Below are 14462 nucleotides of genomic sequence, written 5' to 3'. Positions count from 1 at the left end.
ACTTAGATTAAAACTAGGCGACAAAGAACTCGAAAAATCTGGCTCAATTTCATTTCGCGTACACTTATCAGAGTTTATCAGGAATTCCCTAAAATATTTTTAAAACACGATTATTCTCCCTTATTCTTGTCCTTTAATTCTCTCTCTGGAGTGTAGAAAATCCATTGAAGATCTTTACCATCGTTTTTCCATTTCCCAAAGTAACAATGATCTTGCTTGTTAAGTTTGAGCGAAATGCACCAATTGCTGCTTGTGTACGTGGCGATAAACTTTGCACACTTCGAATTCATTTTATGAAACACGAGGATTTTTTGCCATATCCGACGATCGGGAGTCACTGGAATACATACCCGTGTGGATCGCGCAAATTTATTCATAAATTTGGGCAGAATTCCCCGAACAGAAGTTAAAATTTAAATCTCGTCAGGAAAGAACTCGTTACAATTCTGTCGCGTCTCTCTGTGTCCTCGGACCCAGAGGCAGTAAGGTAGGGTGGGATGATCACGTAATCCCAGCAAAAACTGCCTGACTACAAAGTTTCCAATAACGTTGGAAAGAACCCACCCTTCTTCAAAACGCTTGCCGCTATAATTTTTGCCGGGATTACTTCGCCCTCCTCTCAGCTTTATGCCCCTAGATTCACGAGGATTGTATGACAGCCTTCAACCCTGTAACAGTAAGATTTTCCCTCAGTTGTACCCAGTCGACTCTGGTTGAAAAAATGCAATAGACGGGGTACGGGTCAGGGATATTTCTCGTTCCGAGAGCCCCCTGTTCCTCAGTGCTCGTGTTCCTCTTAGCCGGCAGGGTCTTGGTGCGAAAAAGATACAGCTCTGGAAACATTTCATTTGATTGGCTAGATACTTGGACAAAGATTTGCACTAGTCAACTCGTTTTATCTCCGAAATGTCCACTGGTTGAGCTCTAACCAAAACCGCTTGATTGCAGCACCAGAGCTTCAATTTTTATTTAAAATTTGTTAGTTAAACTCTGCTTACTTGTGCCAAGGCCCCGCGGGCTAAGAAAGACAGGCGAGGGACAGGCGGTTGTTGGGACGACACAGGAGTCAGGACATCCTACCTATTAGTCAAAGTATTCTGGGTCTTTGGCGAGTAGTGACGTCACCAAAGTGCACAACGAAGCAAAAGAGAACAGCACGTGACGTTTGCAATTGGTTATACGGTGATTTCTTAAATTATGAACCAAGAGAAAACGACCGCTGGTCTTCACTGACTTGTTTTCAAATCAGCGCAAGGCTTATATCTTTTACAAGAGCGCTTCAGTTTCAATTGTGCGTCAGAAAACAAAAACCAAAGTTATCACTCTAGCCAATCACAAAGGACATGGACACAGGCAATCAAATGAACCAATCAAAACTCGGTGTGAACACATGTAGCTAACGCGAAGCACCAGAAAACGTATGCGAGCAATTAGTCACCTTCGGTTTTTGCTTTACTTCTGCTCGGATGAAAAAGTGGCGCGAGTTTTCTAACCAATACACTGTTTTCGATATATTAAAATGTAGCTTGGCAAAGAGGTCTAGAGGACACAAACAAAGGGAACTAAATGACATTTCTTTTGTTTGTGTCCTCTAGGCCTCACTGTCAAGCTGCATTTTAATATGTCGAAAGTGAGCTATTGCTTAACGCAGTAATGCAAAACCAATTACTTTTCGAAACTAAAGTCAAAACCACACTCTATTTAATTTATTATAAAACCTACCTAATTGCAAGATCATATAACTAGCTAAGGTTCGTTACAGGCATTTAATCCATGAGTAGTGACAAGGTTTGAGTGTTTTCGTTATATCCAAATATAGACCAAGGTCTTATGCCCAGAATTCTATGGTACATGTAATGATACGAATAGACAGTCAAGTGAAACGCAGTATGCATGCATCTGTTTGAATCTGTTAAACGAAGGAAAAATGTCCATCGTTGCGGGGATGCCTTTCCCGATATTAAAGCAAAGTAGCTCGGCACTCCCTAGGTTTATACGAGTACAAGAGGATTATAATCTCTTGATGAGTATGAATATGAAACAGATAACGGCACCAAAATCAAACAACAAAACCGAATGAAGGGCCGAGAAACGAACAGTCAAACGAGAGCAAAGCAAACGAATGCCAAGCACAACCAAACCTGAAAAACAGACAGTCGAAAAAAATGGACAGGCGTCTGCATATGAATGAATGCAGAATATCCTTTGAAGACGGTAGCGTTTTTCTTCCCTTCCTAGTACTTCATCAGGTTTAAAGTTTCCATTGCACGAGTCTCTTGTTAGCAAACCGTCCACAATAGCTTACTTGCTCGATGTCGTCATCTGACTATATATATCTACCAGAATTCATTTCGTTTCTCCTGTATTATATGAGTTTTCAAACAATAGTGAGGTTTGCTTTTTGATGACAATTGTTCCAATTAGTACGGAAAAAAGAAAAAAAGTGATCGGAGTAGATTCTGGTACTTGTAGTCAAATGACGCCATCATGAAAATCGTGAACAGTATGACCAAATACGCCACGGTTTCTTTCTTTTTTTTATGGGAAAACATCTAAGATGATGAACCAGCCCACGGGAGGATGCTCTGCTCTCTTGACTTAACCAACTTTCTCCACAGAGAATGTGAAGGTACAGGCTGCATGAGGCACAGAACCATTCACGCTAAATTAATCGAGATATAACTCCTTCAATGTTTCTCTTCACAAATTTTGACAATTGCCTTTTTTAACAGCATCGTGGGTATTCCCGCACGAATTGTTGTCGATCTTGTTTTTGAGTTATAAGCGTTTGGATTTGTACTTGTCCAAGTAATGTGAGAATGTCCTGAAAGCGTAGATATTTTCTCCATGTGCCAATTGCCAGAATTAAAATTAAATATTTCAACTACCGCTCCGCCTGGCGCCATAAAAATGGGAAATCCGTGAGCAGATCCATGCATTCCGAAGAAAATGTCTGCAGATGCAACAAGTTCCAACTGTCGTTTCAATGGAAATTCATCTAACTGGGCACTGGTTATGTTCAGTTGTGAGGAAAAGTTTTTCTCCATTTCACTTATGACATCTTTCTCATTGGCAATTTTTCTGTCAACTGTACCATCTAAATTCCTCGGATGGCTCTGGTAATCTCTTCTGAAGCTTACCAGAACGTTTAGTTTGTGCGGCTGACTACAGTTTCGCAAGGGCGATTTCGATGGAATGCCAAATCTCTTCAGCACAAACGCCCTGAAAGGTTGTATGTAATCAAGAGACTTGAGATTCTTATCCAATAAAGGGCAATTCACCCGTGGATATCTCCAAACCATGTTTTCAAACACAACGTTGTCTGATTCTGTAAAAACGCGATCGACGCCGAGCTTTATCAGCCTCTGGAACGACACACTCCAGAAGGGGTCCAATGGAGTAGCAGGATGAGCATCCATTAGAACGATGTTAAGCTTCTCTGGTTCGATTCCCATGCGTTGTGTCGTGATGAAGATGTCTAACATATCAATGACTGTCCAGTAAACATTGGCATACTCGGCCCTTTGAATTGCCAAGTAATGGCCAGCCTGAAATGACTGATTCATTCGAAGAAGCGAAACTAGCGAAGGATTTGCAACTTCAAGGGAAGCGATCCAACCGATTAACGCATTGTACTTTCTGGCTTCATTTAATTTCTCCTGCACTTTGCTCACATCACCACCGCAGTACAATGTGAAGAAGCCTTTTTGTAACTTGAAAAATTCATCCTCTTCATTTGGGCGATCCAATTTGACTTCAAGGACTTTAGCGTGGCCCAGCTTTGGTTTTATTGTGATGTCTTTCAAGAGGACTGTCGCACCAGCCATTACATGTATTCTATTTGCACAAAATGTATTTTGATTCTCAGGGAAACTAGAGTTTAAAGTGAGGCGACTTGCTAATGTCTTTGGAGAGATTGTCGTTGTCGTTGAATTCTTCCTTTGGATAGTTGAAGTCGTTTTGAAAATCAACTGGAAGGTAGCTTCCTTCTCTTCTTTATTTTCCCACTTTGTTGTTGGCATTATTGTTTCCGTTGGTTTAGAAAGTTTCAGAAAGTAAAGATTGGTGAAAAATATTATTATCCCAAAAAATAGTATTAATAGGAATTTGGTACTTCTGATGAGTCGAGGTGAAATGAACTTGAGGCGAAAACCGGCCATAGTTATTCTCTTTTCTCCCTGGTAGCAATTTCCAAGCTGGCAAAACATAAATAGGAAAACAACGTTAGTTTGTTCGGAGCTCAAAAGTGAGTTTGTTGAAACAAGAAGAAGAAGTTCTTTTTCAGCTATGCTGCGTTTAAGCCATAATGAATACGTTATGTTTCCTCCGTTTTACGCCGTCGGAAGGCATAGCTTAAGCCAAGAAAGAAGAATGCTTTAAAACATCACAACTTACAACTTAACAACTAAAGTACCAATCAGTGGACTAGCAAAGAACATGAAAAGCCTAATTCTAATTTTGCCATCAAGAAAGTTTTGATTTACTACAAAATTAAAAGAAAATTTGAAATGTCGGTCGCTGAAATGCAAAATAAAAAAACAACGGGTTTAGTCAGCACAGCTCCCAAATTTATTTTAGCGCTGTACATCAATTATGATCCTAAAATAAACAAAAAAGTAAAAGTAAAAAAGTCCATTAGGCTGATGGCGGGAGACGACTGACATTTCAGGCTATAAGCAGAAGTACTCCAGTGAAGTTTGTCACCTTACTCAGGTTTTGTCATTTCATACTCCAGTAAAATCGATCGATTCCGAGCAACACAATCTGTAGTCTCGATCAGTCTTGATGACGACAGACGCGTATAAGCAAGTGAAGACAGTAAACTCCTGCTTCATTTGACTTGCACAAGGCATATAATTTTCAGCAACGCTTCTACTTCGGATGTTCCCGTGAAACGTTTTGTAATTCATCACAGTTTTCCAGAATGTAGACAACTTTGGAGGTGATTATGCCAAGAATACTTCGGAAGAAAAATCTATTCGCTCACATTCCTTTCATAACATCCTAGGAGCATAGTAGCTTACTGAGAGTAAACCCACATGTTTCGATTTTCATTGTCAGAGAAAACCTGGCAGAGCCAAGAGATCGAGTTTGGTCGTTTACCTTCATCCTTGGGTGAGCTTGACTTCGCATAACTTTCAGAAACTCTTGAATTTTGGGGACAACATTTGCAACGTTTTTAGATGACTGCGATATATTAGACGTCCTTCGCTTTTTAAAATAGTTAACGACGGCAATGGAAATTTAAAGCGTAATCGGAGCGTCATAATCACAAAGCGGCAGAGCGGCAGACGAGATGATATTCGGAAATGTAAGCTGCCTTTGCTTCATTCAAAGCCCTTCTAAACGACTCAAAAAGACACAGGAACACAGGTAAATAACAGTACATTTATTTTTACTGCTGATTTAGTGTTCGGGTCCCCTGTAGATAAACCGAAGGATTATTTCGCTTAACTCATATTCTTAGTGTTCGGAATATAAACAACAGGCCCGTCCACCAGCTCCGGAGAAATTTGAAAACCCAGCTTTATTTCTACGGTAAGGCCTACCGTCCTCACTGAGGCGGAGAAACTGTGCACCTAAAACGGAAGTTCCTATTATACAATAAGGGCAGAACGTGACTTTTCAAATTCAAATTTTGGAGAAAAAATTATTTTGGAAACTCGCGGTTCCGTCTAAATCATTAATGCGTTTTGGAAATGAGGCGTTTTCGCCGAAAATGTTCCCCGCACACTCTACCGTTTCGCAGCGTTTTTTCCGTCCACACCAAATTAAAACGCTTGAAAACGCCGATATGCTATGAGGAAATACCAAAACTGTCATTTGCACGTGCGCACATGATGTGAGTGAGGTCAACGGTTTTGGGAAACCTCCTATTTCGCCACTCTCGCTCATACGATGGGACTCCTTTTGCAAAGATCTCCGCCCTGGGCAGCGTTTCCATATGTATGCGTTTTCGGTGAAAGCAATGAGAGTTTTCAATCGTTTCCGAGTGAACGATGGGCGAAAGCACACTGGAAGTGTACGTTTACAAGCAAAATCGTGGGCCTCAAAATGTAGACCCCAATTTTGGACTCCTGTGGTCTGACCTCACATAAGCGGTCACAAAGCCTTGAAAATTTGAGTGGTGGCTTACGTTAGGTTCGGCTATGGCGGTAATTACATGTAAATGCATTTTAATTAAAGTAAGTCTTGACAATTATAGAATAGAACACGAAACATTTAGCTAAAAATGAAAGCCATAATAAAAGCAACAGGCCCCCCAAAAACATCACATTTGTAGACTGATTTTGAAATAGATCTTTACATGTCATTTTTAGCAATTTATTAAATGAATTCTACTTTCTTATCTATATTAAGTCTATATAGTTTATGTACGACCCATGTCACCACAGTATTTCTCGTTCTCCCAAACTTTCACTTACTCGATTATTTTGTTATCGCATTTGCTGGCAACGTGATGTTATCTGTAAATAAATTATAATATCGCACAGAGTTTCTAACTATATAATACAAGGGTTTTTCTTGCGTTGATCTAGCTAACTGTTTCGACAACTTGGACTGTTAAACGTTTCTCTTTTGGCGAATTCTACTTTCATTGAGCTGGAACAGCAGGAGTTCACCGGCTTGCAAGATTTCAGGCAGCTTCTTTTAGGCCGCGTGGAAGTGACATTTATCGTAAGGTTCACTTTCAAGTAAAATCAATTGCTATGTCTCACTTCCTAGAGACCTTTCAGTAATCGTGCTTAATTCAGAACTATTGGCCGATTGTAAGCATCGGAACGCTATATATTTAAGGCAAAATTAATAACAAGGCCGAACGACTCTAAGTAAAATTAACATAAGATTTATAACTTGGAATACACCGTTGATTTCAGGGAAAATATATTGAGAAACAAGAAATTCCGCGCCCGCTATTTCTAAATACGAGAAGCGTTTAGAAAGGGTCTAGCTTACCAGAGTTTGTGAAGACTGTTTGGTTAACTCGAGCTAACACAGATTTTGCAATGTCAACTGTGTCCCAAGCGCATCAATGATACTCATTAATAACTCATGACTAAAGCCGTGTTATTATGCATTTGGAGTCGCAATCTCTTTTGTTTAGAGTGTTTACAGCGAGTGGGCGCATGGCTACAGAGGTTATTTGTCACAGTTTCTGTCTTAACTGAAAATTAAAATATTGTTGGCCACTGCCGACGCAGAAAAGGCGTCAAAACTCACGGACGAAGATGAGAAAAAATATAAAAAAATATCTGGAGCCGAAACTGATCGAAAAAAGCGAGGGAAGACAATAGCCGGTTTTAGCAGCGAATGAAATCTCCACTAAGTGTTTAGACTTAATTGTTTGACTAACTACTGAGTGTAAGTTATGATTTAAGGTCTTTGCAACACTGAATGGTTTCGGCTGATAATATTTACCTCACTCTCGATTATTCTGGATATCACGAAAACTGTAATTCAATAATTTTTTGTTAGTTGCTATGTATTTGCTTGCGTCAAACCTGTCACACCAGCTGAAAGAGAGGTAAAATCTACATCAAAATTATTGGAACATTTCCCCTGTACATAGAACCAGTAATCTTTATTTGAACATGCTGGTTCACTTTAACAAAAGCTGCTTTTCATGCAAGTAGTTGTGCCTAAACTAACCTAAAGCAAACATACAGAATACCTCTATCCCCTTCAAAAAGCTGATCTCTGAGCGAGATAGAGTCTTAGACGTGACAGTGAAGAAGAAGGAGATCAAAAGAGATGAAAACTCAATTCAGTGTTAAGGGATACAGCTATTCTCTCAGATCATGGAGCCGGCGTACAATGTCTAGAATTGTCCACAAGTACATACGACTTGGATGATAAGTCAGAGTAGCATTTTGCTACCTCCTCTGTTTTGCATTGTTTTGTTGTGCGTGTGTGCGTATTTTAAACATTACAAGTATTTTGAAACGGAGCGAAGAGTGAATCAAGTGCGGTTGAATCAATAATTAAACATATACCCGCTCAAACTTTTGTTGTCAAAAATGTTGATCGAAAGAATGAAGTAGGAACATCCAAAATCTGTCTAAACAAATTCACTGACATCTGCCCCGTATATATCTCCTAATATTATACTTTCTAGCACTTTGGACAAGGGGGCCTCGGTGGGGGAGGGGGAGAGATTTGAACTATCATGCAACATCAATAATTTTTGGTGTTTTTCGTATAAACAAAAACACTTGCCAACTTTTACAACGAAATGTATGCCAGAGGGCAACCGTTACCTCTGGCATATGTTTCTTTGTGAAAATTGGCAAGTTTGGGGTCCCATAGTCCATTAGTTTGAAACGGATTCTTACGAAACAGCACATATTGGGAGCTCGAGTGAGGCTTTTTCTTTTGGTTTGAATGAAAAACTCGGAAAAGCGTGACAACGACGAAGCGGTCCATTGCGGTAAAACAATAAACAAACAGAAGAAAAACAGATTTACAATTTCTGAACAGAAACTTCAAAATCTGTAATCGAAAGAAACATTTTCACGCTAAAAACAAAAATATACTGTTGAACAACAAGTGTTGTAAAAGTATCAACAAGTACAAATTAATTTTAAAGAAGAACTTGTGCATTATATGAAAAAAGCTAGCAGAGTAAATACAATATCAATTGTTTCGTTATGATGTTACGCTTCGACAACTATTATCATCAGCGTATTTCTTTTAAATGAAATGGAGGGTGCTTACCACTTGTCAGAATAAACCGGTTGGGATGACCGTTGTATAATGGTAAGGGTTTTTCCACAATCAGCAAACCAACCGAACGAGATGGCGCTTACCATTGACAATTCGATTTCTCGTAATTGTTTTCGGCTGATGAGAGACTGGAAACTGGAAAATTTACCAAATGGTAAGGAAATTTCCGCCGTTCCGTTCCGAACGGAAAAAGAGGACTACCTCTGAAGGTAGTCTACAATTTCCGAACGGATTTTCCGGAAAATTACTGTTCCATTTGACTTTCAACCGAAATTTCCGGATTTTTTTGCTAAATGGTAAGCACCCGGAGAGTTGTGTTTTCACTTTACATCCCAGAGTCTTCCAACACTTTTTACGACTTGGCAGTTTTTCAGTGGGAGTTGTCGATCAGAGAGGAAAATTTTGTATTCGCGTGTGTTGGAAATTTGAAAATAAATACATGTTATTTGCCGGCTGGGAGGTTCGTATGGTGAAAAACTGTGACTGGGGTCTTGAAAATGTTGCTCGAGGCCGCAGGCCGAGGGCAACATTTTCAAGTCCGAGGTCTCAGTTTTTCACTATACGGACCGACCCTAAGCCGACAAAAAAAAAATTAAAATTAAAATAATTATGCAAGCAAGAGTTCTGGTACAGTGTTCTGCTTCACGAACTTTAAATTTTCAAACTTTTCACAGCCCGGCGGTTTCTACGCGACTAGCAATTATTCCCGCTTACCTTTACGGGAAAATGATTCCATGTTATTCATCCAGAAAGGTGAATTAATCGCTCAACCAGCAATGAGACTCAATTTACGCAAAATTGAAATGAGCCTTTTCACGCATATAATTGCCACGTACATTGTAATATGTATGTTAATAACCATTTTCCGCTGTCACGGAAAAGTTATCACGATTCTGTTCATGTTAAACTTCACGATTTTTAGTTTTCGTGCCACGTTTCGACTATATTGGCGTTGCTATCCCTTTATTGGTGCCATAAGGTACATCAAAACGCAAACTCTGATTGATCTATGCCCTTTTAGTCGCAACACAAAACGTCTATAGGCGAATCTTTGTTTACAACATTTGTCTCATTACCATAAGCGATACAGTTTCTGATAGAGCTACAAAGAGATTAATACTGAATATTGAAAGGGCACAGCACGATTAACTGTCCCAAACAATTTGAGCGCGATGTATTGAATACTTTTTGTGCGACGAGGGTTTAAAAGCTCAATATTTTACAAAGAATGTATGAGCTCATTAGCGCTTTTGCCACACAGAAATTTTGATGTTTCTGAAAGCCAATTTCTCCTGGAATATTACACCCAAAGAGCCAAAAATTTCACCACTTACTAAGTTTCACAAGCTCTTTAAGTTTTTCTAATAAAATCGTGTCTAGCATGATGCCTTCTATGCGCAAAGTCGTATGTTAATGAGGAAAAATGTAAACAATGACGTCAGCAAAGATTTGCCTTTTAAAAAAGCACACCTGTCGTAAACAGTTTGCAGTGTCACTGTGTGTCATGTAAATGACTCAGTTAAGTGCTTCGCCTAAATTAAAACGAACTCATGCTGTTACGATTATATGCCAAAATATTAAGACAACTCAAGTCCTCACATACATAATTGCATATTCTTTTTGATTTTTAAAACCTGAGCCCTGCAAGAAACGAATGTGTTTCTACCGCTGGTCTGAATGGCTGTTGCAATCACAGGCGACACAAGCTCTCAATCTTATCCTTTTTTTTTTCCTTTTTATGCGAACGTTCAGGCTAACGTGACATATGGCATGTACATAACGACCGAAGTTGACCACGCGAAACATGACTCTCGCCTTGCAGCATATGTAGGTGTTGTGTTAAAACGGTTTGAATTTATAAAGGTTTGTATGGGAATGCAACGGCTTTGCTTGAAAAGCCAATTATTCTTATATTTTGTGAATAAAATCTACTTATCCTGTTGCTGTGTTGTATTCTTTGTTGTTTGCCAGCTCCTCGGGCCGATCTAACGCGATTTCGGCGAGTTATCGTTCTGTGGGTTTCCACTACTAAAAGAGTCAAATATTTGCATTTTTGACGTACTTTGAAAAGCTCTCGCGTCGCTCACAATCATTTGCCCAAAGAAATTTTTACAGGAATCTGTAGACCATCCTTCTGCAATTCAACCACCAGAAGCCTGATCCATTTGAAGGTTTCGCACATGGTGAAAATTAATTATATTCACGAAGTACTTTTAAGTGAATGAAATACATGTCTTCGAAATTTAATCATTTTGCACCCAAAAAGACAACGCAACATTCCCTAAAATCGACCCAGTACACATTTAAACATTGCACAAAAATATTTGAGTGTTTTAAGACGGAAGAATGATGTGGTTTTGCGTGCGAGGTTCTCAAACTTGTGTAATAAAATGGTGCGTTAAATGACGATTTTAACGGAATTTAGTAATTTGCATATTTCTTTGAAATAAAAGGATATTTTGCCAAAAAAACTATCCAGTAGTTTTTGTCATGCCCTAGCCTATCTACCATGAAAATATGAGGGAAATCGAATTTTCGACCTTTGCCGAGTTATTTTCCATTTATATTGACAGGGACTCTTAAAATAAGGGAATTCGCCGACACGCTTTTGTTCCATATCTATCTGTGAATGTTCTGACCAAATTTCATGGAAAACCGTCAAATCTGCATACCCTATTGATTCATTTAAAGAGAAGGGATTCTCTCGCAAAATGAGTGCGAGTTTTCGCCTTCTAAAGATTTACAAACATATCGCGCCTTCACAGAGGAATGTGTCAACTTGAAAAGCCGCGAGCTAATGAAATAACAGAACCCCTAGCGTTCACAGTATGCAAACTTGACCTTCGCGGACTTTAATTTTGTTGACCAAAAAAATATCGACCAATGTAGCCCCGCGAAGGTTTGAAGTAACCTTAAAAAGATTAAGTAAAATAGCCAAGATGTGAATCGCTTGGAATCGCAAAAGCGTAGCTTCGGAAAGTAGAAACATTTTACAATGAGACGATCATGCGGTCGAGTTGTGTGGATAGATTCTCGCTGCTTAGTCAACATCAAAGACCAGTCGAAGGAGCTATTTTATCAAAGACACAACCTGTAGAGCAACTTTGTGCTTAATGATATTTTAACGGGAAGCTTTCTCACCCGTAGGTGATCTACAGAAAGGTCCCGATCCAAAATAACATTAAATTATTAAAAAATGAATACACAGATTAAAAAATATATTAAAAATACAAAAGTAAATTATAGACTAATAGATTTAAAAAAATTACTTTTAAACTGACATATGGTGTCAGAGTTCTTCAAGTCACTGTCCAAGGCATTCCAGTCTTTAAAGGCATGATAACAAGTTCTCTGTTTACCCCAGTTCCGTTTTACTGTTGGAAGTCTAAGATGATCTTTGGAGCGGGTGCTATTGAATAATGAACCGCGTCTTGTGCATTCAACTGTCGCTCCGGCCGTTGATACGATGAACATGAAGCAGTTATCAAATCTAGTGGTATTATTTCGGCAGTTTATACGTAAAAAAAAAATAGTCACCATAGCTTTTCAAAACTCAAGCGGAAATTTGCAACATGTTCCAATGGAGCGAATTCGAGTTGAATTTGCAAGTTGCTTCAGTGAATAAATGGCTAATACGTAATAACAGTTGCGACGAATCGAAAAGAACAATCATACAGTATAAACGTTGTTTCGAAACTGACGGGCTGCATACAAGTCCCCAGCAATCGAACACACAAATGTTAACTAAATCAACTGCACATTGTAGCTAACTAATAGAATCGTGCAATGAAAACTCACCTATCTTATAGAGATCAGACAAAGCGACGAAGGAACAGGCGGCGGCAAAACAGTTAGTGATACAACTGGATGGTGAATAATAGCAATAATGACAATGATGATAGCTCAGGTTGACACTTCAGGCCTGATTTACGAATTATGTCATCATTGGTACCAGGTACAGCCAGGGAATTCGAAAGAGAAGGGTGCTTGTAATGAGAAGATGCATGAAAACGCAGCAAAGTCAAAAGTCAACAACGTGTCCCCTGGGGGCTGGCTCGGTGACTTGCAAAAAATTTCCATTCTCATTTTGTGATTTTCAATAAGCACGCTTTCTTTAATGTATGAAACGACTATGACAACGGAAGGAGTCAATCATTGCAATTAGCCAATCCGAGTGCTTCTGTTGAATGTCTGTGGTAAGTATTGGACCGTGTGAGATTTTGACAACCAAAGCCATGAGAGCTCACGAACTGCAAGCTCTATACCGGCTCGAAAGCCCCGGAAACTTTTCCATTTTTAGTTCATCTGTATCAAACAAGAAGCTATTTCTCAGAAAGAAATATTGTTTCGTTTCTGCAAAGATATTCAAAGTCTGAGAAAGGCCGGGGTTTGGATATCCTGTGCATGAGAAGTCCTGGGGTGAGGGGGATATGTGCTAATGCGCCGCTTTGCACCGCACTGATCTGCTCAGTTGCCAGAGCCTCGGGTTTTTTCGTCCAGGTGGGGTTTTGTACTGAACTTATTGTAAAAGAGAAAGGGCTAATTAATTTAAGTTGTCTACACATGTATCAGTTGTTACAGTCAACGCGCTTCGAAATGTATTTACTCATGATACTTCACTTTGACTCTGCCCTAGGGGAGGGGGGTGCTCCCTTATATCGGCTATATAGGTATGTCCAGCGTCAGAGGGACATTTTTTTTTAAGACATTTTATTCAGAAGTAGAGTATCCATTTTGGTCTTGGTCTCAAACTGGGTATGGTTTTTGCACTCTAGTCTTGAATTAGGTATGTTTTTTTTAGAAGAAGCTACTTTTTTCATCATTAACGATAAGACCAGCAACTAAAGCGATTCACAATACCTTTAACATCATTCTGAACTAGAGAACTACGGCAGGTCTGAAACAGGGTATTAATTTAAGGGTCAGGCCATAAATAGATTAGAAAAATCGCAGACTTTGGCCTTAAATAGAGTAAGTGCTTTGGGAAGCGGGCCGCACAGCCCCGCCAAATTTTTCAGAAATTCAAAGTATTCTGTGTGAGGCTAAATAAAGCTAAGAGGCAAAAGCATTTGACGCATAATTTTTCCATTTCTGTGCCGGACAGTCCTTGATCCGAATGGATGCGGCACTCTACGTTTCGTTGTCAGTGACGCAGTATATTTTTCTTTTCAAAAGGGACGCCTCAAATGCTGTCGGTGTTTTCATGGAAACCAGCTCTTGAAATGCCGCGGTATGTCGAAACACAAATTTTCAATTTTCATGTTTTTAAAAGTGCGCTCTAAGAAGCAAAGCTACTGGAATTGTGGCGAAAAATTCGAGAAATTCAACTAAATCTGGAAAATGTCGACACTTACGATATGAAGAAAACCTCTTAAAAAAGCATGCATATTGTGCGTATTTTGCAATATACCAACGTAGTTACCTTCCACAATAAATGCTATCTGTAGTATCGTCCAAACGCTCCAAGTGCGTGTTTTTGTCCCGTAAACAGCCACAGAAAAGGGGCGGGATTGTTACTCATGACAAGTGTTCTGATTGACCAAAATTATGTCGCCGTAGTTGTGATCTTATAATCACATTTAAATCAAGCACGGAAAGAGATATCTTCGTTCCTCTTAGCCTGCAGAGCAGGCGAGATTTTTTCGAGCGAGCGCTCACATCGTAAAAAGTTTAGCCGCCATCTTGAATTTTTCATGCAGTGGAAGACTGGGGAGAGAAAGAAAGTTTTACCAAGGGGG

At 39.4% G+C, this 14462-nt stretch overlaps 1 protein-coding gene across 3 annotated transcripts; it reads right to left on the bottom strand.

Moving 5' to 3' along the window:
- Window positions 1-1679: 1679 nt before the first annotated feature.
- LOC110055089 (EGF domain-specific O-linked N-acetylglucosamine transferase-like) lies at window positions 1680-12817 on the bottom strand. Of its 3 annotated transcripts, none has more exons than XM_089289421.1 (2): window positions 12523-12817; window positions 1680-4196 (listed from the first exon to the last, which is right to left on the bottom strand). In XM_089289421.1, exon 2 carries the CDS (start codon window positions 4158-4160, stop codon window positions 2688-2690), a length of 1473 nt encoding a protein of 490 aa, XP_089145547.1. In that variant the 5' UTR covers window positions 4161-4196; window positions 12523-12817; the 3' UTR covers window positions 1680-2687. The 3 variants fall into 3 exon arrangements, with proteins under 3 accessions (XP_089145547.1, XP_089145549.1, XP_089145548.1); XM_089289423.1 differs by lacking the exon at window positions 12523-12817 and adding an exon at window positions 9439-11255; XM_089289422.1 differs by lacking the exon at window positions 12523-12817 and adding an exon at window positions 6958-8137.
- Between the last annotated feature and the right edge of the window lie 1645 nt (window positions 12818-14462).

Source organism: Orbicella faveolata, unplaced genomic scaffold, assembly GCF_042242905.1.
Source record: "Orbicella faveolata isolate gen_17 unplaced genomic scaffold, um_ofav_v1 contig_2, whole genome shotgun sequence".
NCBI lineage: Eukaryota > Metazoa > Cnidaria > Anthozoa > Scleractinia > Merulinidae > Orbicella > Orbicella faveolata.
This window is presented reverse-complemented; position numbering and strand designations above follow the sequence as displayed.

Excerpts from the sequence above, each read along its gene's own strand:
- LOC110055089 (XM_089289421.1), bottom strand. The coding sequence starts at position 4,160 with ATGGCCGGTTTTCGCCTCAAGTTCATTTCACCTCGACTCATCAGAAGT.